This window comes from Thamnophis elegans, chromosome 2 (genome assembly GCF_009769535.1).
Source record: "Thamnophis elegans isolate rThaEle1 chromosome 2, rThaEle1.pri, whole genome shotgun sequence".
NCBI lineage: Eukaryota > Metazoa > Chordata > Lepidosauria > Squamata > Colubridae > Thamnophis > Thamnophis elegans.
In genome coordinates, this window is record NC_045542.1 from 29,536,521 (window position 1) to 29,563,484 (window position 26,964).

Sequence of the window (26,964 nt, forward strand, 5' to 3'; positions counted from 1 at the left end):
GGGTTATAATGCCTGGCGAGGCAGGAGCGCGGCTGCCGCGGCTCGGAATCCAGCGCTATCACGGCCATGGGCGGAAAGAAAGTTTGCATCGTGGGCTCCGGCAACTGGTGCGTTGGGGCGGCGAATGAGGGAAGTGGGGGGACGGGGAGAGAGAGCGAGCAGTGGCTTCAGAAAAGGAAGGCGGGAGGAAGACCCTGGAATTTGCCGGGGTGGGGGCGTCAACTTCGATTGCGACAGCGACGAAGAGTTTTGTGGCGCCTTGAGGACGGCTGCATTTCTTCTAGGCGTAATCGGCTCTCGCGGATTAGCGTGGCACTTCATGCGAGCTGGTGAAGCGGACGCTGGCGACGTTTGTCTTGAGTGTGGCACGAAAGGAGCGCAGGCTCGCTTTGGAGTCCAGCCGGGTTTCAGAGAGGTGGCGTCCCTGGCAAACTCTCTATCTATCTATCTATCTATCTATCTATCTATCTATCTATCTATCTATCTATCTATCTATCTATCTATCTATCTATCTATCTATCTATCTATTTATGGCTGGATCTCTCTCTCTCTCTCCCTCTGGGTGTGTGTGTGTTCCTCCCTCTGTCTGTATCTCTGTGTATGTATCTGTATGTATGTATGTATGTATGTATGTATGTATGTATGTATGTATGTATTGGGTAGCCCCCCAGTCTTGAGAGAGGCAGGCTGCAGGTGTCTTAAGCAGTTTGAACTAGGGGCACTATGGACCAAGGGCTGCTCTCTTATCCCATGGCTGCAGAAACATAAGTACATAACCGGAGAGTCCCCCCCCCCCCTAAGGTGTATATGCCTTGGATTTTATGCATTTTGTTGCGAGATGCTTATGGGTTGAACATCATGGGACAAAATCTTCTTTAAATCTCTCTGAAAAAGATGTTCTAAGTACAGCTTCTAGGCAGCACAGCTCCCACTTGCACTTTTAATGCATTCAAATTCTAGACTTGTAGTTCCATCTGGCAGAATTGGTTTCCCCCCAACCCAGTGCCTTCCAGATGCATAAGGGTCTTCTGGGTTGCCACTGCCTTCATCCTGGGTCAGCAGAGCCATTGGCTTCACTAGTGTTGTTCATTATAGGAGAGCGCATTATTGAGCAGTAGTGTTACCACCAATAAATCTTTCCATACACTTCTGAAACAGAAAACTCTCGAGAATCCTTCAAAGTCTGCTGAAGTCATAGGATACCTACCTATATCTGGGAAAACTAAGGGTCCCATCTGAGTGCCTTTGACTTTGCTTTCAAGCTGTGTCCTCTCTGCCAGTTGTTCAGTCATGGCAGTCCAGCTGGATGGCCTGTCTTTGGTAGCCCTTCAGTTCTGGAGAATTTCAGGTCTGGCACTCTTTAGTAAGCAGAGACAGAGGAAGATGAGCACTTAAATCCAACCTGTCTCTCGAGCACCAAACAATCAGCATCTCTCTTCTCATTCTTCTTTCCCATCAACACAACGATATGTATGTGCAGAGTGGTGGAGACAGCAGCTCTTTGTGTGAAGTGGTAGATAAAAAATGTGTGCCTTTTCCTGCATGAAAACTCTTTCTCTCAACAGTAGTAAAAGTATAGGTTTCCAGAGTCCTCTATATAGTTCCTTGATATGGATGATCCGATGGGATTGGTGTGTGCCTGTTTTTTATTTAGTTTTAAACCCTTATGAAGGGATGCGGTGGCTCAGTGGCTAAGACGCTGAACTTGTCGATCAGAAGGTCAGCAGTTTGGTGGTTTGAATTCCTATTATTGCGTAATGGGAGTGAGCTCCCGTTACTTGCCCCAGCTTCTGTCAACCTAGCAGTTCAAAAGCATGTAAAAATGCAAGTAGAAAAATAGGGACCAGATTTTGTGAGAAGGTAACAGCGTTCTGTGCGCCTTCGGCATTTAGTCATGTCGGTCACATGACCATGAAGACGTCTTCAGACAGCGCTGGTTCTTCAGCTTTGAAACGGAGATGAGCATTGCCCGCTAGCAATAGCAGTAGACTTATATACCGCTTCATAGGCCTTTCAGGCCTCTCTAAGCGGTTTACAGAGAGTCAGCTAGAGTCAGGAACGGCTAGCACATATGTGAGAGGGGAACCTTTACCTTTATCTTTAAGCCCTTGGAGTTTTCTCCCTGTGTATGGGCCAGAGCTGAGACTTTTATGACATCTGAAAAGTAAATGCACATAATTATAACATTAAAATCCACCCTATCGGATAGCTGACCTATTGACTAAGGGTCATTGTTCATGGCAAAGCCAATTGTCACAAAGTCATGAAATATTTGCTGTTTCTTAGTTGTGTTATTACAATCTGGATCTGACTTTCCATGCAAGAGCCACTCAAGCTGGCCACCACATGATTTCCTAGCTGGTTTTGAGTATATTATAGCAATAGCAATAGCAATAACAGTAGACTTATATACCGCTTCATAGGGCTTTCAGCCCTCTCTAAGCGGTTTACAGAGTCAGCATATTGCCCCCAACAACAATCCGGGTCCTCATTTTACCCACCTCGGAAGGATGGAAGGCTGAGTCAACCCTGAGCCGGTGAGATTTGAACCGCTGAACTGCTGATCTAGCAGTCAGCCTGCAGTGCTGCATTTAACCACTGCGCCACCTTGGCTCTGGCACAAGGGCCTCCTAGGCTCTGCAGAACTTACAACTCCCAGCAGCCACAACCAAAATGGAGAGCTGGATGGGCTGCTAAATGGAACGGTACCTCCAGTTCAGTGGTGGGATTCAAACATTTTAATTACCGGTTCCGTGAGCTTGGCTTGGTGGGCATGGCGTGGCTTGGTGGGTGTGGCTTGGTGGGCATGGCAGGGGAAGGATACTGTAAAATCTCCATTCCCTCCCAATCAGCTGGGATTCGGGAGGCAGAGAATAGATGGGGGTGGGGCAAGTCAGAGTCAAAATTTCCGCTACTGGTTCTCCAGAACTAGTCAGAACCTGCTGAATACCACCTCTGCTCCAGTTGCAAAAAAAGTTGAACTTTGAAAATAATCTTAGGGGATTCCATCTTTCTGTTACAGACGATTCTCTCCAAGCGGAGACCTTTGCTAGAATTCTGGTCTCCCGATGGAAGAATGTGGGGGAAACGTAGCCCCAGGAAGAAGGAGGAGGGTTACATCTCTGTCTCTCTTCCTGCTGCAGGGGTTCAGCAATTGCCAAGATTGTGGGCAGCAATGCAGCCAAACTGGATATGTTTGACACCACGGTGAAGATGTGGGTGTTTGAAGAAGAGATTGCTGGCCAGAAGCTCACCGAGATCATCAACACACAACATGAGAACGTCAAGTATTTGCCCGGCCATAAACTTCCGCCCAATGTGGTGCGTTTGGCAAGTTGGGGGTACAGCAGGAGCTTCGGGGAACTATACCCTAGGTTCAGTTATGGGATTCAAATTTTTTTACTACCAGTTCTGTGGGTGTGGCTTTGTGGCGATGGCAGGAGAAGGATACTGCAAAATCCCCATAGCCTGGAGGTTGGGTGCCCAAGGCCAGTAATATAAAACTTCTTAACAAAAATAAAATTTAAAATTTAAATTAAATTAAAATTAAAAAAATGTATACCCCCAACACTGCAGAACATTGAAAAATGAAGCATACAAAACAAAAAAATAAAACAACAAGCTTTTAATAATTAAAATAAATCACAATTCATTAATGAGGCTGAATGTTATATATGTACATGCAGACATTAAATAATGGACTTCCTGTCATGCATAATTGACATTGATTGGGGCATCTCATCTTCAGAACAGGGAAGAACGGATCCCACATAGAATCAAAAGGCTTGGAGGTGAAATGTGGAATTGTCCACTAGATCCATCCTTAAAAGCTTGCATTGCAGTTTACAAAATGATATTTCACTCTCATTGTGTTTATAATATTGTATTGTCCAGAACCTTAGGAAGTGGGCTTTTATTGAATATGTGTCTCAGCCAGCCAGTGGGGTCCACTCAAACCATCAAGCAGTACCGCCAGGATTTCAGGTGGAGAGTAAAATCTTCAACCAACTCTCTGAGGAGATGCTGGGACTGAATATAGAGAGTTGAGATTTAAAAGACATGCTGTATTAATTAGCCATGGTTCCACTCTGCATCAGGGGTCATCAACCTTTCGGACCTCAGGAACCATTAAATTCATAATTTTAAATCCCGTAAACCACTAATATGATCTGCCTAATGACTAGTTGGGTGGGTGTGCCTAGGTAGTCATGTGACTGGGTGCGTGTGACAAACTCGATATTACTTGAGGGGCGAGGGGCACCTCACCAGCCTCTACTCACCCCTCCCCTTTCAGCCACTCCTTACCTGCCCATCTGAGCTCCTTAGGGCTCAAACGGGAAGAAATTGTAGGAGCTAAGCAGCCACCACGAGAAAGAGTTGGCAAAACAGCTCAGTTCAAACTGGATCTGACCAAGAAGGAGGCATCTCAGTAAGGACTACGAGCATACGCTTTCCAAGCAGAGGGAAGACCTGCGGGAGTGCACGGCCAGGTATCGGGGCATGGAGGCTCAGAGGGCTCAGATGGTCAGTTCCAGGCCATGATGCAGTCCCACTGGAACAGGGTTCTCTGGCTCTTCTCCACCAGCGGTGCTTCCCTCTAGCCTTCGCCCAAAGCCCCACACCAGGAGGCTGACACAGACCCTGAGTCAGAATTTCTGTCCCCCTCTGACCCACACAAAAAGATCCAGAAGGGGGAGACTCTGCAGCACCACAAATGTTCATTGTACGTATCTGGCCCGGGGGCCATAGTTTGAGAACCCCTGATTTAGTGCAAATAATTTTTCTGTGGACCAACATTTTCTCGCGAATCACCAGTTGGTGCTCTACATAATAGATTTCAGATTATCAGATGGGCATCTATGAGTGTACACCTTCCCCCTTCCCTCTCAGTGATTTAACCATGTCTCAAATTACTATTAGCTGTTGTTTAATTACCTGTCATTAATTACAGTCATTTTGCGTAATGGCAAAATATGCCTTGTAGCTATTGCTGAGAAGTATAATCATCAGCTCGAGTCCTAATCAGGAGTTGCACTGTACATAGAAAATCTCTCTTTTTCAATGTCATCTATCCTAAAGGAAGAATTTGAGAAATTCCCATCATCTTTAAAATGGACAAATTTCTGCTTAAAGCTGCGTAACCTTTAGAACTCCACATTTTAAGAGAAGAACCAAAGCAGCTGCTTCACTATCTCTTAGTTAATTGAAATCTGGGGAGATGGTAAATTTCTTGGATTTGGCTGGAGTTTGGCCAGGGTCATGGATTTATTCTCCAACTTAAAGATGAATAAGGGAATTTTTGCCAAAGCTTTTCAACTCTTAGTGACCTTGTGAAATTTTTAGTCATTATTATGCAAAATATATAATGGTAAATACAAATGGAAGGGTAAAAGAGAGAGATTGATTGCAATAAATTTCAGATGACTCAATGTTTCTGAGATTTTGACCATTTTTCTAAATTATTTTAAATTCCTTTAAAGTCAAGTTTTTGCACCCACAATGCAAAGTTTTATGTTGTCGCTGATCTTTATTTTAAACAGCTGGTTTTTTTAAAAAACTTATATGAAGTTTACTTTTTTATTTTATTGGTTGTACATGTATATGGGAACATGCCACAGCCTTTAAGCTTTGGGAAGCTTCCCCTAACCAATAATAGAAAATTGTTTGAGAAGGAAAAAAATCAATTAAAGCTATTTAGGAATGTCAAAGAATTTATTCTATCTACTTCAACTTCAGTCTTCTGTGCCTTTTTACTGTGTTGGATGATAGTTTCCATTAGTATACTAACTGAAACTTTGGAGTAGGTTTTGTTTTGTTTTCGAGGTGTGATAGCCTTTGAGTCAGTCTTAATGCTGGCAATTGCCTGGAATTGTCCCTGCAGTTTTCTTGGCAGGGTTTTTCAGAAGTGTTTTTCTTGGCTTCCCTCCTAGACTGAGAGAGAGAGAGACTGGCCCAAGGTTACACAGCTTGCTTTGTGCCACAAAGCAGGACTAGAACTCACAGCCCCCCTCCCTCTCCCCTGGTGTCTAGTCTGGTATCTTAACTACTAGCCAGTTTGGTGCACTGGTTAAGACATCAGTTTAAAAAGTGGGAGAGATTGAGTTCTAGTCCAACCTTAGGCACAAAGGCAGCTGGGTGACTTTGAGCCACTCCCTTTATCTCAGCCCTAGGAAAGTTGCCAAAAATTAGACACGTTCTATCTCGGGGCGTCCTTGTTCATTTCCTCTCTGCTGTTAAAAAGCTTTTGGTGAACTCCTACCCAAGGCTCACCTTCTGCAGTAGGGCCTTGGCTTTGCCAGGAGCATGGCCTTAGATGGCTTAGCCCATCATGGTTGTAACTTTCTCTAAAAGCAACACATGTAGGGTTCCCCACTTTTGTTTTTGCAAGAGTCTACAAAAAAAAGGACTCTCTCAGATTGTTTTCATTCACTTCCTTTAAACTTACAGCGGTCCTGTTTGATTGTTTTTAATTCAAACTGTTTTTTGCCATTTTAATATTTTGCTTTATTGAGGCGAGCTGCATTTTTTTAAAAAAATAAATAATGGAACAGAAATTTACAAATAACATGAAAATAGAAAGATGCATGCTATTGTTTCCTGGTAATGCTCTTTAGCTTGCAGGGATCACCCATCCTGTCCCCATCCTGAAATCCTTTTAACACGCCCTGGCAGTAGCAAAGCACACTTGTGCCTCTTCCAGCAAAAGGAAGATCCGGGAAGATGTTGCCTTGGTAACAGAAGTAATAAATAAACCTGTCACTGCTTAGCAATTAATATGGTTTCCTGGAGCTTAGCAGAGTGTCAAGGAAGCCCACTTGCTAGAGGAAGGCATTACAGCCATCTAAGCTTTTGCAACAAAAAGTCATTGTGCCCCTGCTGTTCTCAGTGTTCCAGTCCCATGTTCTAGCGTTGGTATTCATGAATTGGGGCAGAACGTAAATATTGCGTCCAGTCCTCAGCATCTCCAAAGAAGACTAGAAACATTCCTGTCAAAAACAATGGGGAGCCAACCTAGCCAATACTAAGCCAATAGGCTGGATCTGTTGATGGTGATGGATGTTACCAGTGGCATGGGGGGACATCAAATTAGGAAGGGCAAGCACAGGAAAGGCTCTTCCCCTCTTCCTATTTCTTAAGTTGGATTTGCACCCTAGGACTCCTTTCAGCATCCCAGTCACATGCCTCTGAAAGGTCTCCAGCCTATCAGCATCCTTTCCTAGGATGGAATGGGGGATAGAACTGGCTGGAATGGACGTCATGTCAGATTTGTTCTAGAATTCCAGCACGCCATTCATGCCTAGCAATCTGGATAAAGTGGTCTGGCCACTAAGCTGCTGAGTTGGAAGACGTTGCCAGTGCCTCTAACGCTGCCTGTGTTCTTCTATGGGCCCATTTCCTTTTGGGACTCAATTCTTTGGGATGACATGACCAGAATGCTGTGGCTTTCAAGGAGGATCAGGCTAAGAAACAAGTGTCTAGCATTTATGGTCTTCCAATGTGTGAGCAACAGCCGGTGAAATATTCAAGCATAATCCAGTGGAGCTGCGTTCTGGCTTGAGGCTTTCAATTTTGTTTAGCTCTCTGCTATTCATTACTATGACACATAATAACTGCAGGCAAGCTGGGTAAATATATGGTTTGCATTATTTCCACAAGCCAGCATTCAAAAGCAATAGAGGGTTTCATGAATATATTGAGTGCATGGAAGTGTCCACCAGATGAGCCCATTTTTAGTCTCCTCTCTGAACATCTGAATGAAAGCAGAGTTCCCTCCTGGGCCAACAAGCTAACTTCTTTTTCCTGGCTCACGGATTGCTGCAGGTAGCTGTGCCTGATGTATTGAAAGCGTCCACCGATGCAGATATCCTCATTTTTGTGGTGCCCCACCAGTTCATCGGGAAGCTCTGTGAACAGATGAAAGGACATATCAAGAAAGAAGCAATAGGCATCTCGCTCATCAAGGTGTGAATGTGGCTGGGGTCAGGGTTGGGGGGATTAGCTGGTATGACCTTTGAAAGGACTAATTGGAAGATTTGGCCAGGCTTTGCTGGGAGGGCATTTCACCACCATGTGAACGGACAGAATAAGGGAGATATCTGCAGTTACATATAGTTTAGTAAGGATGCTCTTTTATTAGAGAGCTTGACTTGACTTGGCCACATGCTTGGGCGCTGAGCTCTGATCTCCAATTCATGAAGGAAACATGAAGTTCCTTCACCTCTCTGAGCATCCAGCAAAGACGCAGTCCTCTCAATGAAATGTCTATTATTTTAATTCACCTGGGAAGGAAGAATGGCTAAATCCAGAACCATTTCTGCAGTCTCTTTCCTCTCCCACAATTATATTGGTAACAATCACATAGTTAAAGAGGGAGGGGAGCTAATTTGTTTTAATGATTTAATTGTATTGATTTAAAATATTTCTATTCTGTTACGCTGGTGTGTGTGTCTCCTGCCAGTTAGATTAATTAGATTGTATTTAAATGCAGTAATATAAATTATGGTGCTATTACAGAAACTATTCAGCTCGGCCACCATGAGCTCCGAAATGCCAAGGTAGATGAAAATAGCATACCAAGTTGATACAACGTTTAGTTTATTTTGGAAACGAATAGAGGTAACTTAAATATTGCAAATTAGAAGGAACCATCTCTTTACAATTAATCAGACAAGTCACTTTTGGTTCTCAGCAGTCACTTATCCATATCAGTTAATGGATGGCTCAGGATGGCTTGAATGAACCTTCTCTATTTTTCAATGGGCTTATTATAGTATATGTTGTTATAAACCATTTAATCAGAAAAGCGGGTGCTATTCTTGATAGGCAGTCATATCAACATTCAAATAGTGTGAAAGTTGTGAACAGTGAGCTCAAGTGGCCACAAATGTGAAAAGGGCAATCAGTTCCAAGCAGAGCGAGGGTGTACTTAGGACATTTAGTGGCATCCTAATAATGTTAGCGAAGATATGATGCTAAGAAATGAACTGCCTTTACAATCCTACATTAACTGAGTGCCTAGGAATGTACATAAGTCCTGAATCTTATTGCTGAAGTGGCACTGAGTCAGTCAAGCAGGACTGTTGCAGAGTCCTTAGTTGAGTTAATTGATCTGACGTGACTGGTATGTTTGGCTTGCAGGGTGTGGACGAAGGTCCTGATGGGCTGAAGCTGATCTCAGACATCATCCGTGAGCAGCTAAGCATTGAAATGAGTGTGCTGATGGGAGCCAACATAGCCAATGAAGTGGCAGAGGGGAAGTTCTGTGAAACCACCATTGGTAATGGACTTGAGTTTATGATTCACATGGAAACTGGAGACAAGCTGGAGATCAGCTCTCCGGATATGTGCTTTAAATGTTATGCTACACTCCGTCATTCCTTGAGGATTTTAGTATTGGGACATGATTGTAACAAGAGCCGTTCCACCCAGACATATTACTGGCTGCTGCTGAGAAACGAAGATGGCCATCTACCAGCCCATACATTAAAGATGTACGTTTAAATCTCCCATTGAGATGGCAGTAGTTCCATCATTCTACTATTGTGAGTAGCTACTCCTGTGAGTAGCAATAGCACATAAGACTTATATACTGCTTCACAATGCTTTACAGCCCTCTCTGAGCAGTTTACAGAGACAGCACATTGCCCCCAACAATCTGGGTCCCCATTTTATTGACCATGGAAGGCTGAGTCAACCTTGAGCTGCTCAGAATTGAGCACTCCAGTATTGCATTCTAATCACTGCGCCACCACGGCTCTTACCACGGGTAAGTGGTAAGGAGAAAAATGTCGTGCAGGACAGGGAAAGTCACCTTGCTCAGTTTCATAAAGCACTTGTCTTCTGCTGGTAGAGAAGATTTGCACCAGCTGAGCCAACAGATTGGTAAACAAGGAATGCACAGAATGTTCCCCCATGGTCTAGTGCTTTGCTTTGCTTTCTTAAAGAGAAAGGAACCAGGCATAGTTCAAACAAAGAGAGACATTGTCAGACTGGAAGGGAGGGTGAAAGTCTTCTCTCAAGACCCATTGCAGGCTCAGTCTACGTTAGATTACACTTGCAATCGAGAGAGATTCCCCCATTCTTGCTAAGGGTTAGTTGGGGGCAGTGGTAGGATTCTTTTTTTTATTACTAGTTCTGTGGGCGTGGCTTGGTGGGTGTGGTGTGGCTTGGAGGGCCTGGCTTGGTGGGCATGGCAGGGGAAGGATACTGCAAAATCCCCATTTCCTCCCGATCAGCTGGGACTCAGAAGAATAGATGGGGGCGGGGCCAGTCAGAGGTGGTATTTACCAGTTCTCCAAACTACTCAAAATTTCTGCTACCGGTTCTCCAGAACCTACTGAATACCACCTCTGATAGGGGGGAGGGAGGACTGTGCAGAGATGCACTTCCATTCTTCTGTCACTCATTTTCTCTGGCATGCAGGCATCCAGATAGGTCGCAGAGCAGCTAGAAAGCAAATGACAGCAACAGGTTGGGAGCCGGACAGCCCTGGCCACCTTCTCGCTTACTACGTATCTGATATCAGGCGAAGGCAGTAGTAATATTAGACTCAGCCATGAGACCTTACACCGCTGCATATACATTTTCCACAACCAGTTGGATCATACTGTGAGATCCTGTTGCATGATTGCTGCAGAAATAACGAGGTACCACAGTGCAATGCAATGCAATGCAATTTTCAGAGTCATATTTAGACTGGTTGCAGCTCCTCCTTCCCCAACAAAGACTTTTGGCACCTTCAGGATTAATAAAGATTTGTTGTTGACCCAAATGCCCTTCTGCCGAACCATTCCCCATTATAAAGCAAATGTTTGGATTTTCTCCTATTCCTCTTCTGGATAGGTGATTGTCCAATAATACTTCTTAGTTTGAGAGATCACTTTGCTTGCTACTAGGGAAGAAACCAATGCAGAAATCAATGGTTAACATCTTCTTGATTGCATGTTTCATTAGCTAATCAGATGGCTTTGAATGGTGCCGATAATTCATTGCTGAGAAGAGCTGAGGTGGTGCAGTGGTTAAATGCAGCACTGCAGGCTATTTCAGCTGACTGCAGTTCTGCAGTTCGGCGGTTCAAATCTCACCGGCTCAGGGTTGACTCATCCTTCCATCCTTCCGAGGTGGGTAAAATGAGGACCCAGATTGTTGTTGGGGGCAATATGCTCTGTAAAACGCTTAGAGAGGGCTGAAAGCCCTATGAAGCGGTATATAAGTCTAACTGCTATTGCTAACTGCTATTGCTATTGCTTCATTTAGAATAGAATGAATGAGCTGGAAGGGACCGTGGAGGTCTTCTAGTCCAGCCCACTGCTCAAGCAGGAGAACCTATACTATTTCAGAGAAGTGATTATCTAGACTCTTTAAAAAAATATCCAATGATGGAGCACCCACAATTTCTGGATGCAAGCTGTTCCACTGGTTAATTTTTCTCATAGTTAGAAAGTTTTTCCTTAATTCCAGGTTGCTTCTCTCTTTAATTAGTTTCCAACCATTATTTCTTGTCCTGCCCTCTGGTGCTTTGTGGAATAATTTGATCCCCTCTTCTTTGTGGCAGCCCCTCAAATACTGGAATGCTGCTATTATGTCACCCCTAATTCTTCTTTTCTTTAGACTAGCCAACTCCAAATCCTGCAGCCATTCTTCATATGTTTTAGTCTCCAGGCCTTTTATCATCTTAGTTGCTCTTCTTTTAACTTTTTCCAAAGTCTCAACACTTTTTTTTGTAGAATGGCGACCAAAATTGGTTACAGTATTCCAGGTGTGGTTTTGCTAAGGTTCTATAAAGTGGTACTAATACTTCACATGATTTCAAATTCTGTTACTGGTAAAGGACAGTATTTCACCTCTGGAAAAAAGCAGCCCTAACCATCCAAGATGTCTTTAGCTGTGTATGCATCTGTTCTGCCCCCACTTTTCCTTGGATCTCAGGGACTCAACAGCAGTTCTCTCTGCCTTTCTTAGTGCTGACAGTTTCCAAGAGACAAGCCACTGCCAATGATAGAGCAAAGTTCCACATTTAATGTATCACTATGTCACTCTGCTTTCCTGCTTTTTTGGGGGGAACTGTGTACATCTGATCAGCCCAGCCTTGACTGCCATCACATTTTTTCTCTAGTATTGTCTTTTTTTTCCAGGGCTGCTAGGTCTTTTGGTTTACTTACGATGTTTTGGAGGGCTTTAGTTGGTTTGTGTGCTATGGTAGTACCATGGTTTTTGTTGTCTGTTGGTGATTTTTGAATTATTATTTTTTTAATGTATGGCAGTTAAATGTCTGTGGAGATTCTCAGTCATCCAGGTCATGGTTATCCCAAAGGTGCTTTTTCAAGAGGCACCTGGACTTTCTGGTTTTTCTTTGAAGACGTTTCGCTTCTCATCCAAGAAGCTTCTTCAGCTCTGAAGAACCTGAAGAAGTTTCAGAGCTGAAGAAGCGTCTTGGATGAGAAGCAAAACGTCTTCAAAGAAAAACCAGAAAGTCCAGTTGCCTCTTGAAAAAGCACCTTTGGGATATGTATGGCAGTGTTAACCTTTTTACCACTTGTGTTGGTTGTGCTATATAGGGGTTGAGTGGTCAGGCACTTTTTGATAAAGTTGCATGGATATACATCCATTTTATTGGAAGATGTTGTATAGGTTATCTATTTCCTTACATCACAACCAGCACAAGGATGATGTAAAAAGGATAAAGCCCTCCAAAACACCCTAAGTAAACCAAAAGACCAGCATCCCAGTGGTGGGATTCAATTTTTTTTACTATCGGTTCTGTGGGCGTGGCTTTGTGGGTGTGGCATGGCTTGGTGGGCATGGCAAGGGAAGGACACTGTAAAATCTCCATTCCCTCCCCACTCCAGGGGAAGGTTACTACAAAATCCCCATTCCCTCCTCATCAGCTGGGACTCGGGAAGCAGAGAATAGATGGGGGCAGGGCCAGTCAGAGGTGGTATTTACCAGTTCTCCAAACAACTCAAAATTTCCGCTACTGGTTCTCAGAACAGCAGGTCAGAACCTGCTGAATACCACCTCTGCAGCAGCCCCAAAAGAAAAGACAGGAGTCATCTACAACATATAGTTAAGAACTATAACAGCCGCTATGTAGGACAAACATGCAGAAGACCAGCAAAGTGCATTAATGAACACCAATTAGCAGTTAGGTCACATGATGAAAACTCCTTAATTTCATAACACATGGATAGACTTAACCATAGTTTCAACTGGGAAACAATAAGCATCCTAGATCAAGCCAAATCCAAAAATGCTAGAGTTCCTAGAAGCATGGCCCTCAGACAAATCAGCAATCAACAGGCACATAGAGATAAAGAACATCTACGTTATCAGCTGGCTTGGGGCTCTGGTGAGAGAGTATCAGGGTGGAGGTAGTTGACACCTTAACAATAGATCCCATCTTCCCCCATCCTACTCCTGCCCTCTCCATCTTTTCATTGGGATGCAATATTTGGATCCTCACAGTATTTTATCTTTATTTTTTAACTGCTTCTTTTAGGCTGCAAGAACCTACAGCATGGACAGATTCTGAAGGAACTGATGCAGACACCCAACTTCCGAATCACAGTGGTGCAGGAAGCAGACACAGTAGAGATCTGTGGTGCTCTCAAGGTATAGGAATTAATTTCCCCCTTTTGGTTGACCGATAAATGGTCAGAAGCAAATCTCAAGCTATCATTCAGGAGGAGTTTGGTTAAGGCCACTATTTTCTCTACCATGCCTGGAGATGGTAGGGAGCAGGGGAAAGATACAAGATAGACTAGAATGTGGGGTTCTCAAACAGTGTCATCTCAGTGGGCTCATTTGTAACTTTATTTTATCTACCAAAGGCTGCTGTGTTGAATTGATCTTCAAAGCTAGCTAAGTACTGAACCTTTCCTAGTTACCAACACTTTGCATCCCTTCTTTCTCCCAGAACGTGGTGGCTGTTGGAGCTGGATTCTGTGATGGGTTGGGCTTTGGAGACAACACCAAGGCAGCTGTCATCCGTCTGGGCCTGATGGAGATGATTGCCTTTGCCAAGCTCTTCTGCAAGGGACCTGTCACTTCTTCCACCTTCCTAGAGAGTTGTGGGGTTGCTGATCTGATTACCACCTGTTATGGAGGCCGTAACCGCAAAGTAGCTGAGGCGTTTGCCAAGACTGGCAAGGTAAGCTAGCCAAGCCAGCAAGGTGGTTTTATGATTACCGGTAAGTGGTAATATATGACTATCTAAGACATAGTTTCTGGAATAAATCACTGTTAGTTGAGTCCACCCCAAAATGTCTGAGGCAGCAATTGTATCAGGGAGGGAATGCTGGTAAATGTGCCAAGATTTATTTGGACATTTGACACAATTCCATCACACATCTTGTTATGTTCACTGCCAACTTTCCAGGTGTCCTCACATCCTAATTTCTGCTAGTATGTGAGGGGGGAAATCAATTCCTCCTACAACCTTTTCTCTTCTCTTTGGAATGACTGTACCACTAGTGTGGCATAGCTTTGGGGACAGATGCATTAACTTAGTTGAATCATTTCACCAAGTTTAGCAACATCTCAGAGAACTCGCCCGTGACTAGGAAATGAGTCTCAATTTCTAAATGGGGGCTTTGAAGGATGAACTTATATAATAGTCTAGAATAAGAATGTGATACCTTGATCGACCAGCAATGTTGGAAAAATAGTTGAGACTCTTGAGGGCTTTGCCTAACTATAGGGAAAGGCATGGTGAAATCATGGTATAATAGTTCAGCTCACTTAAAATAGAATAGAATAGAATTCTTTATTGGCCAAGTGTGATTGAACACACAAGGAATTTGTGCTTATGTTCTCAGTGTACATAAAGAAAATATCAAGAATCATGATACAACACTTAGTGCTAGTCATGGGTTACTAATAAGCAATCAAATTATACTAGGAAACAAATAAAACAATACAAATTTTAAAGATACAAGCAACATGGTTATAATCATATGTGGAAAGAGATAGGTACTAGGAAGGAAGAAAAGAATAGTAATACAGTCTTAGTAAATAATTTGATAGTGTTGTGGGAATTAGTTATTTAGCAGAGTGATAGCATTTGGGGAAAAACTGACATACTTATATGAACAACTGGAATTATTAGGAGGCGAAAATGCACAGTAATCAGTGGAACAGCTTGCCTCCAGAAGTTGTGAATGCTCCAACACTGGAAGTCTTTAAGAAGATGTTGGATAAGCATTTGTCTGAAATGGTGTAGGGTTTCCTGCCTAGGCAGGGGGTTGGACTAAAAGACCTCCAAGGTCCCTTCCAACTCTGCTATTGTATTGTATTGTATTAATAGGAAACAAAAGGAACTTGAAAAGGGCATCTAGAATTGAAGGGCTTTGGATTTAAGGGCACGAAGGACAGGAAGGTTGTACTATAGTAACTGAGAACAGCTGAACAGATTCCAGGTAGGTAGGTAGGTAGGTAGGTAGGTAGGTAGGTAGGTAGGTAGGTAGGTAGGTAGGTAGGTATATGTATGAAACTCAGTGGCTGCCAAAGAGTAATGGCTGAAGTGGAGATTTTTCCTCCCTTGCAGATTGCAAGTATTTCAGAAAGAGATTCATACTGCAGTACTTGATCTGCAAAGATATCAATACATTTTGCCAAGGGCATGCATATCTATAATTGTTGCAGTGTTAACCACAATTAATTGTTGTTCTGATTGCAACATTGAGGATTTCACAAAAACTAGTATTTATGTCAAATCTGAATTGGGACAAAGGACAAGGCCTGGAACTGGATTGCAAGGTCAGTAAAATTTGGCTGAAAGAAGCCTGACATCAGAAGTGGCTGAAAAGCACAGAAAGAGTAAACACCTCGGTTTCAGGCAGCAAGGCTGTTAGTGAACCAATATATGGTGGCATAACGTAAGCTGCTTCGCAGGGCTGCAGAAGTTGGAAAGCATCTTTCAGATGGCATAGAGGATCTTCTGCAATATTGTGAGAAAAGAATCCTGTACCATGTCTCTTGCAACTATAGGGGGTACAACTTGAGTTCATCCTCTTTAATCTGGCCCCAAATGAGAAGTAATTCTAAACTCTGGCCTTGGAGAGCATTGGCTAATTTCATCTTCAACTTTATTTTTTAAACTCCAAAATAGAAGCATTGTTCTGCTATAAAGCAACAATGTGCAATCTCTGGGTGGCTAGAGACCATGTGTATTGATTTTTGAGGAGAAGGAAACCTGCACTGAGGAGATGATGAGGTCAGTGGGGCTAGATTATGCATCTAGGTGGGAATAGGATTTCTTTCTTTTTTTTACCATGCCTGCATATTTAAATTATATTGAAACTATTTTAGGATGATGCAATTTTCATGAGTTTCCTGGTTACTGTGCAGGAATTGGGGCGGTGGTAAACATGCTTACAGTTTTTATTATACTTATACAAAGTATACTTACAGTTCTGTCTGTGCAACCCCAACTTTTAGGTTGACCATTCTAAGACGAGTTATCCATTAATGTTTGTTTATGTTTTGCTACTGCTATGACTTTTCATAAACATTCTGGAAATCATGCTCACTAAGGATGCCAAAACCTGTACTCCAGTGTTCTCTACACCAAGGGTCTTCAAATTTGGCAACTCTTAAGACCTGTGGACTTCAACCCCCAGAAATTATCGGTGTTGAAGTCCACAAGTCTTAAAGTTGCCAAATTTGGAGACCCCTGATCCAGATCATATATGCAAGCATAGTTTTTTATTACTAAACCATAGGCTGCCCTTAAAGAGAAATGAAGACATGTGGAGTTTAGGTTTGTCCAAAGCAAAGGAAGCCACTGTAAATTTTCCCCTTAGAGAGTCACCAATAAAGACTCAATAAAAGCTACTTGGAATATCCAGACCATCACTCACAAGTGGGGCTTTGTCTTGTATTTCACAGTCTATCGAGCAACTGGAAAATGAGATGCTCCATGGACAGAAACTGCAAGGTCCTCAGACCTCAGCAGAGCTGCATCACATTCTGAAGCACAGGAATCTGACAGATAAGTAAGTTTAGCAGCCTGCCTTCCCATTTTGCTTGGCATCAGTAACTGGGCTATGCTGACACCCTGCAAATTTGTGTGATGCTTGGTAAGAGTTTTTAACATAGAGGGACGCGGTGGCTAAGACGCTGAGCTTGTTGATCAGAAAGGTCAGCAGTTTGGCAGTTCGAATCCCTAGTGCTGCATAATGGAGTGAGCTCCCATGACTTGTCCCAGCTTCTGCCAACCTAGCAGTTCGAAAGCACATAAAAATTCAAGTAGAAAAAGAGGAACCATCTTTGGTGGGAAGGTAAAAGTGTTCCATGTGCCTTCGGCATTTAGTCATGCTGGCCACATGACCACAGAGACGTTTTCAGATAGCGCTGGCTCTTCGGCTTTGAAATGGAGATGACCACCACCCCCTAGAGTCAGGAATGACTAGCACAGATATGCGAGGGGAACATTTACCTGGTAAGAGTGCCGGCCAGTTTGTAGAATGGCTAGCCAGTTAAACAATATGCGACTAGCAACTACCAGCTCTTTAGTCGATTAGTCAATCATTCAGGACATTAGCATTAGATTATAGATATCCAGACTATCTTCATTAATAAACAAAAAGTTATTATTTCTATATAGGAGGAAATGTCATCTGGTTTATTTAATATAACTGTATTTACCTGAAAAAGTCTAGGTCTCCCCCCCCCCAAAAAAAAATAACTTTGTAATGAAAAATAATTGTGTTCTTTCTGTCTAGCCTTTCTTGTTGGGATGGGACATTTAAGAAAGGTTCTCTTTTGGTCTCTTTTTGATCATTTTTCTTCAGTTTGTTACCTGTATCTTTCCCTTGCAGATTTCCCCTCTTCACCGCTGTCTATGAGATCTGCTACAAAAACAAACCTGTTTCTGAGTTCATTACATGTCTTCAGGACCACCCTGAACACTTGTGACTGCCTTTAACTTCTCTCCAGCAAGAAGCAGAAAGATCTGTCTCCCCACCAGCTTCACAACTGCCACCCTAACAAGGGAAAGGAACCAACAACAACCATGGCAGTCTTAAGCAAAGCATGCTTGCGAGGCATCCAATGCTCACCAGCCATAGAACTCTGGATGAAAGGAGGAGATTCCTATCCTTTTCCAGGCCTGACTTCGGTATCTGCTGAATTGCCTAGGCTGACAATCCTGCCTGTCTCATTAGCTCTCAGTTCTTGTTGGAGTAAACCCCACCCTTCCTTTCGTAATATCCACAGCAGCTTTGGATCCTTACCTTCTCTCTTAAAGAAACGTTTCCTTGCCCTGCCTCATCTCTGCTCCATTTCTCTGACCTGAGTTTAACTGGGTGCAAACTGGATTCTTGATAGTTTTACCTGGCTAAAAAGCTGTTAAAACCATGGAGTAAATTCTTATTTTGCACCTCAGATCAGAAGTACTGTACCAGCCATATTTAACACTAAAAGCTCATTTCTGGGTCCTTTTTTTCATGAGAAGGCACAAAATCTCAGAGTTCTTGATATCCGTAGGTATGGGAAAGCTCGTCATGAATGTGAATCTTGTTATTTTGAAGAATAAATCTTGAAATGAGAAATGTTTGATTCCTGGCCTCTGGACTATATACAGGCCAAGACTGAGGGGATGATACTAAGCTCCTCAGCAGCATAATTTTGAAAGGGAAAGAGGACAAATCAACATAGAAGGAATATTTCAACACTATAATTGTAGTTCATCTTTATACAGGAGCTAAACTGTCTTTTACATGAGAGGTTAAGAAAGTGAAAGAGAGGCATTTGTAATACAGATACAAGATTCTGGCAAGTAAACGGATGTCCTCTTCAGTCATGTGACAATACCCTTAACATGTATTCTTGGAGGCTGAGGTCACATTTGAGAATGTCCTATTAAATACAGTTAAGTCTTAAGAATTTACTGTACTTATTATACTTACTGCATTTGGTAGCACCCAGCATTAGGGATCTTCTGAATTACTGTAGTTAATCAAAACGGTAATGCTGTCCCTTCAGAGATTTCCAGACACTTTTCTTCTTTCTGTACTTGCTATAAAATGGAGATTCTCAAGATTGCCAGGTACGATAACAGTCTTCCAATATTTGAGAGCCTGCCACAGAGAGGAGGGGGTCAAGCTATTTTCCAAAGCACCTGAAGGCCAGACAAGGAATAAGGGATGGAAACTGATCAAGGAGAGATTCAACCTAGAAAAAAGGATGAACTTTCTGACAGTGAGAACAATCAACCCATGGAACAGAAGTTCCCTTAGCAGATGTGGGAGCTTCATCACTGGAGGCTTTCAAGAAGAGACTGGACTGCCATCTGTCAGAAATGGTGTAGGGTCTCCTGCTTGGGCAGGGGTCGGATTAGATGACCTACAAGGTCCCTTCCAACTCTGTTAAACTGTAAAGATGAGAACAAAAGAGAGCACAAAGTACCTGGATACTAGGTGCCAGAAAAGTTCTCAGAAGCTTTTAGGCTCCAGACTTGGCACCGGAGAATAGACGGTGGATTTCCTAACGGCAGAAGGCTTTCCCACCATTTTTGCTAGATGTCTTTCCCCTTTCTGAAGTGACCTTTTCAGTCCTGCCTGTCTCCCAATAGCAATTTAATCTGCTGATAGGGCAGAATTCATGCCTTTTATTAGACACTCAAGACACTATTTGACCTTTTAATCAATCAGTTAAAAGAATTAAATTAAAGGGGAGGGAGGAGAATATGTGTGGCCTCAAAATTTCTGCCGGTGGATTCATACAATTCATGGGACTTCATCAATTCATACGATTCTACTAACTTCTCTAGAATTACTGTAATAGAAAGCACAATTATTAAAATTCCACACACACACACACCAGGGAAAATCAGGTAAACCCTGTATGTGAGGGTATGAAACAATATAACATCATGCTATGAAGACTTAAGGGAATTTGGATGATCAAATGAAACAAACAAAATGTTAAAAAGTTAGGATATTTACTGTATGTAGTTACCTACCAAGCACATCTAAATTATATAAAGATAACCAAAATATCTGTTATGTCACAACTTTTGAGCACCCCTCATGTTTGGCAATTGAAAGCTGAAAAATTTGAATGGCCCTAAAATCTTACAACACTTCCAAAGAGCCATAACCATGCTAGAGGGACTTCTTCCAAGTTATCCTCAGTGTTATCTCAAAAATTATTCCTCCCTCCCTGCACCCCCCACAGCGATGGGCTTTAAAATTTTTAGCAAGGGGTTCTCTGCCCGGTTGCTGGGTGGGAATGGCTATGGTGGGTCTGCCTCCTGCACCATGGGGGGGGGCATTTTTGCTCTCCCCAGGCTCCGGAGGCTTTCCTTGAGCCTCTGGGAGGGTAAAAACGGCCACCCCAGGTTCTTGAGGCCAGTTTCCAGCCTTCACGAACTACCAGTAGTTTGGGGGTTCTCTGAACTGCACAGAATCTTAGCTAGAAGTTCTCCCAAACCCCTGCGAACCTCCCCTGCCACCACCCAAGAAAAAGACATCAATTAGTTACAGTCTAGTAATTAGTTTGAGGAGGACCTCCAGCCAAATGATGAATGATTTCAGCCATGCTTTTTTTAGCAAGATGGTCTACAGAGGACTAGCTTAGGGCATTCTTAATTTCAGCCTATTTTCTCTCTTTCTTCTGATTTAGCAAAAGGACAAGGCACACTTCTGCATAGCAAATTTTTGTAGGGAACCACTAGAAGACCCTCCCCTTCAAAACAAACATACAGCCTTGGTGAATCATTTTTCCAAATGGCATTTAAAAGTAGGTCTGGCAACATATTCATTATGCAGCTCAGAAAACATACATGGGATTTTCACAGAACCATAAAAACAGTCCTCGCCCCATCATTTTATTTTAAATCAAAATTTCAAAAACAGTAAATGGAAAACATGTGCTTCTATTGCCACATTTAACAAAATAGACATTATTTGAAAAAAATACCCAATTTCTCTGTATGCCAACTGTTCTTGGGTCTTCAGGTATATATTGAAGAATATTGCAGCCAATTAGCTTATGAAATGGGATCAACCAAATGCCCTTTTTATATGAAACTTGAACTTGGTTATTATTCAAAGGAAGTAACCTTAATCATATTTCAGGTGAAAATACCATTTCTACAGTGGCTTCAGATTAACCAGATTAGTAAACTTTAGCTACAATATATCCAGAATCTAACCTTCCTGAACATTATAGAATACAATGTGTGATTTTTTTCCAGATGGCAAAATCATTTAGTTAGGTATCTCAGGCTTTAGACAATTTAAAAATATGTGACTGGCTATTAATGTCTGTAATATTTCCAGCCATGCTCACAAATGATTTATCCGATTGATGTTTGTTATTATAATTGTCTTGAACAAGGCACCAGGGATATTGTGCAAGTATTTAGGGCGGTTGGAAAAAGATCTTTCTACTAAAATTATTCATATTGAGCAGGGATTTAAGATATAAATACATGTTTCTGAACCACTCAATGACAAATTCCCAAATTCTTTTGTGACTTACTGCTTATGAAAGCTATAGGAGATTTGCTTTTTAATCTGACAATTCTAACTGGCTTTCAATTATACTAGTAGTTGAGGGGGAAATTATCTTAATGCTGACCACAGCTGAGAAATAACAGTTACTGAAGAGAAATGATGAACTGCCCAAATGGAGAAAGCTGTGCTCTGAAATACTCCTAGGTCTAGATAGCAATTCTCCTGCCCTTTGCTGTTGCTATAAAAAGTTCCCTTTGCCATTTGGAGTTATGTTCTGCCAGCACAGCAGTCTGTTAAGGGCTGTTCTCTGTCTTGGGAGAGAAAAAAACTGGACAGTGTAAGCTACACAATCCAGTATTTGTTGAACTTGGGAGGATAAAAACACCAGAGTTAGATCCCTTCTTTCTCAGAATCTGCAAATGATCATTTAATCAAGCAAAAACTGCATCACAAGGCTATATATATTTTAGAAGGTGTGGATCTGTTTAATGAAAGACAGTGTTGAGAAGACCAAATTACCCTGTTTCATTGTTTCCAAGGTGAAGAATAAGTAAAACTGTTTTTAGAAGAAAAAAAAAGCAAGCATCATGCTAGAGCAGAACCAGAGAAGCCTGCAAAAACAAGCATAAATAGATCTTGTTCTCTGTCAACACATAATTAAAAATATCCTTACACTTCCATGACTGTTCCTTGGTGACAGAAGTGAGATAATTGATACAAGGCAGATGAGCAAAACTACATGCTCCGAGTTATGAATGCAGGCCTCAGGTTTTGAGATGTAGTAACTATCTCTCAGTATGCATGTAATTTCTAAACGTCTTCGAAGTAGACATCCATGGTATTTAGAAAGAGATGGGGGCGGGGGCAGAGACGGGTTGTTGTAGGAAAGTAATGTTACCAATCTTCTTTCCAAACCACCATATCCCTTTCATATATCACTGAGCTCTCAGCTGCCAGAGAAGCAGGGTGAAAGCCTCCCGGTTCGGCCTAATTCAGCTGAACTGGTAGGTAATATTGTCCTTGGTTCTGCGAACCGGTAGTAAAAAAAAAAAAAATCTTCCGAGGAGCGTGCGGCTCAGCTGTGAGCCACGCAATAGTTGGAAGCTATTTTTTAAAGCTTTTTAAAGCATTTTCCCCCCTGCAAATTCAGCCAAACCAGCAGGGGGGAAAATGCTTTAAAAAGCTAAAACAATAGCTAAAAGTGGGGAAAAAAAGACCACGCCCATCCAGTCACATGACCACCACCATCACCAAGCCACGCCCACAGAACGGTGTGTGTGTGTGTCAGATTTCACCACTGTAGAGAAGTATTGAATGGCTCTGGAATGGCAAATTATATATATAATTATATATATATATATATATTAGCTTGAGATATATATATATATATCAAGCTTTAAGGGTAGCTATAGGTAGCCCTTTCTTAACAATGGTAACTGGGACCAGAAATTCCATTGCTAAGCAATGTGGTTGTAAAGGGTGAGATCACATGATGACATTGCTTAGCAACAGCAGTCCTGGCAGTCCCCTTCGTGGTGCTTGAGCAAGCCCTTCCTCACAACTTCCAACAAGCAAAATCAATGGAGAAGCCAGCGGGAAACTGCAAGTCCCAGGTGGCTTGCAAGCAGGCCAGAGGCCAGATAGGTGGCTGTTGCCAGGTGAGGGAGCATGTGGAAAGGAAAGTTTCAAAGATTCAATAGACTTCCTCAGTACATTATTAATTTCTAGAGATGTGACAGTATTAGACTGTTGTAACAAAAATCATGTTCTTGGAATATTCAGCTTTCACTTTAAAAGTTCTTGTAACTTTTCTACTTTTTATTATTCCTAGCGCATTATCATTGTGAAGGTTGGACTGATATAAGTAGCCTCAGATTTTTCCCAATCCCATTAATAATATGTTACAATATTAATAATATTTGACACATTTAAGGTAGTGCATTTTCCATGTATGTTAACCATATCCCATTGTAAACAAAAGGACTCTTAAGGCATGGCTTAAAGGATGTCGTTTTGCTCACTGGAGGCTAGCAGCCAGACCATGTTTATGCTAGTTTCAAGTAAATGATAAAGAAATATGAAATATCTGAGTATTAAAATTCAGTCTCAGGGCTCAGTCGGAAGTGGCTTGGATGAAACAGAGCCAGGGAAAAATCCACATCCACCACATGGTGGGAACAAAGAGAGTCTCTTGCGTCCTTGCAGTGTCTGGATTTTTGCAACTCCAACATGGACAGTAGCCGTAATCCTATTCCAGACCAATGCTAGGAAAATCCACAAGTAATCGTAAAAAATATCATGGCAATAGCATCCATTTTGTTATAATGTAAACGTGAGCCAACCCTCCACATCCCAGTTACAGTGGCGATGAATGACCTGGAAACCCAGGTTAAGGATAAAGCATCACAGAGAAAATCTACCTACTGGATATGGTTGCTAGAAGTTGTAAACGACTTGAGGGTACCTCAACATAATCTAAGAGTCCTCACTCACCGGGATAAATCAGCCTATGCAATACCTTTCTGTTACGTATTGAAATACGTAAGTAGCTTCCTGAAGTTGCCACTCAGGTCTGCTATTGAAGAAGGGAAAAGTACGTTGTTATAATTGGTTGACCTGCTACCAGCCTCCAGCCTCCTTTTATTTTGTTTTGTTATTTTTGTTATTATTATTTTTTATTTAGTCGCTCATGTACAAGATAACAGGAATAAGAATAAACATGAATAAGAACACAGGAAATGGGTACAAATAAATGGGGATAGTAGCACAGGGGTGGTAGGCACGGTGGTGTGCTTATGCACGCCTCTACTGACTTCTTAGGAATGGGGTGAGGTCCAGGGGTGGGTTCCGGCAGTCACTACTGCCGGTTCGCTTATGTGCTGCCAGCTCAGAGCAATAAAAGTTGCTCTCCGCAGAAGCAAAAAACAAGATAGACACCGCCAAGAGAGTCGCTTCGGGGATGTGGCAGGACTGGGCTGCTGCCAGTTCCAGCGACCCAGGCCACCAAAGTACTACTGGTTCAGGCGAACTGATCCGAATCGGTAGGAACCCACCACTGGTGAGGTCAACAGTAGACAGTTTAAGGCTAAAGTTATGGGGGCTTCAGGATGTAACAACAGAGTCAGGTAGTCCATTCCAGGCATTGACCGCTCTGTTGCTGAAGTCGTATTTTCTGCAATAGAGTTTGGTGCGGTTTACCCTGAGTTTGTATCTATAATTGAGTTTGCTGTTGTTCGGATGAACTAATAAAGAGAGAGCTTTGCTGAAATCACTCTGACTCAGCTTCCATTCTCACCCGAACATAACACTTTCAGTAAGTGTTCCTTTTTCGTTTTGGACTTCCTAACTTGTGGTCCTAAAAGAATAACTTCCCTGTGTTCCCTCTGTTTCTACTTGGGTGTAAAACGCTAGGTCACTCCAGTGGTATTGCTGCGCTTAACTAGGGCTATTTATATTGGGGGGGGAGCGGACCGCGAGATACTGATGAAAGAAATGTCCTTCTGGGTTCGGCTCCAAGTGGGGAAAAAGACACTGGAGACATGGAGGCTGCTTGGAAAGATGGTTTATTGGTGGACAGGACCATGGTGATCACATGCTTCTGATGGAATGAAATTGAAAAAGAGTTAATATTTTGTATGAACACTAGAGGGAGCCAAGAGAGAGAGTTTTAGAAGAGAACTGTATAATCATTTAATTGGTTAAAGAAAAACAATGTTAGAAGTTGATTGGTTAAATGTCATAATTCTATATAAGGTAATAGTTAGGGCGTTACTGTCGCTGACTGGTTTGTGACCGCCCCGATCAGGCTAGCTGATATGGGAGTAGGAGGAGTTAGGGAGGGTATAACTGCTGTCTCACTTTCATTGTGGGTGTGGCTCTCCTTTGTGACTCAGGTGAAGTCAGGGTGAGACCCACCAACGCTTTGCAAACCGTTTTCAAATTAGCTTTGATTTTTGATAATAAAGAGAATTTTATTACTCTACTCCGAACCTCGTCTCCAGAATTCTTTTAAATTCTGCAAACAAATTGGGGGCTCGTGTCCGGGATCCAATCTGCGTTGGGGCTCTGAGGGGTCCCCCTCAGGTGCACCCCTTTCCTTTTTTGAGAGGAGGGGAACCACACAGAGGACTACGTAGCTTTTGGAAGCCCGTAAAAATTGTGTCATAGACGAACAGTAGGAGGGGAGTGAATAAAATAAGAAAAAGCCTGAAGACAGACCGGATAACTCCTGCGCGCGGACCCTGGTGAGTACTGGTTTTGAAAACACCAGAGCACAAGACCCAGGGCGGTCAGGGAGTGTGTGAATGTGAGAACTGGCAGCGGGGCTGGGTATAAGTCCTTTTGAGGACGGAGTGAGTGATGGGGATATTGTGAATATCCGGAGACGGTGATGTGTGGAATTGAAAAGAGCTGCTGGGAGGGACACAGAAGCACACACTTAAGGGAGGGCTACCTACCCATATAAGAGATGGGGGGAAATACAAGTTCAGCTGAGAAAGGAACACAGTGTGTAAAGAAAATTAGAAAGAATCCTAAGCTTAAAATTGACCCGAATGGCCCATTGGGCCAAATGCTGGCTGGATGGGGGTCCCCACCTTATAATCGGGAAATTTTAAGATTAGGATTGACTAAAGAAAATATGGTAAATTTATGCTGTTTTATTTGGTGGCAAGATGATAATGTTGAGTGGCCGCGGGACGGCTCTATGAATTTCTTTAAATGCCGTAATCTATATGATTATGTGAAACAGAAAAAGTGTAAACATTTGGACAATGAGTTAGATTATGCTCTGCTCTGGAATCCGGACCTTTGGCCATCAGAACGTATTCTGATGGTGAAGCCCGGAGAGCAGGAAGAAGAGGAAGAAGCCCCAAAAAGGGATTTGTTGAAAAATATCCCTCCTCCGTATAATCCAGTTCATATCCAAAATCCCCCACACCCGGCTAATGCAGTAACTCCCCCATTATATCCTGGAATGCAGGGAGGGATAAGCCAATTTACCCCAGGGCAGTGGCCTGGTTCTCCGATGCCCGTATTAAGTCCACAGGGAGGGGAGAACCCAGTTTGGACTCCTAATTGTCACACACCCCCCATCCCGTCCTTAATGCCATACTCTCCGGGGGTTGATGAGAAAACAGGATGTTCAAAGGACAAATTGGATAGTGCAAGGAAGAATTTAATAAACCAATTGGGTGAAGAGGAACAGGTTAAGCAATTTCCTCTAAGAGAGACCCCGAATGGAGTAAATGCCCAAGGGGCCCCAATTATAACATATGTACACGAACCGCTAAGGGCAACGGAGGTTCGGGCATTTAAAAAGGAAATGAAAAACTTCATTGAGGATCCATTAACAGCTAGCGATCAATTGGATTCCCTATTAGGACCTAACATATATACTTGGGAAGAAATACAAAATATAATGGGTATTTTGTTTAGCCCCGAAGAGAGAAATTTAATCAGAGTAGCCGCCATGGCAGTGTGGGAAAGAGAAAACCCTGTGGTG

The 26,964-nt window shown here is 42.6% G+C and overlaps 1 protein-coding gene across 1 annotated transcript; it reads left to right on the forward strand.

Moving 5' to 3' along the window:
* GPD1 (glycerol-3-phosphate dehydrogenase 1) lies at positions 1-18,644 on the forward strand. Its single transcript, XM_032209596.1, has 8 exons — positions 1-107; positions 3,144-3,321; positions 7,822-7,962; positions 9,139-9,277; positions 13,499-13,611; positions 13,916-14,149; positions 16,888-16,994; positions 17,820-18,644. Exons 1-8 carry the CDS (start codon positions 67-69, stop codon positions 17,914-17,916), a joined length of 1,050 nt encoding a protein of 349 aa, XP_032065487.1. The 5' UTR covers positions 1-66; the 3' UTR covers positions 17,917-18,644.
* Positions 18,645-26,964: the final 8,320 nt, after the last annotated feature.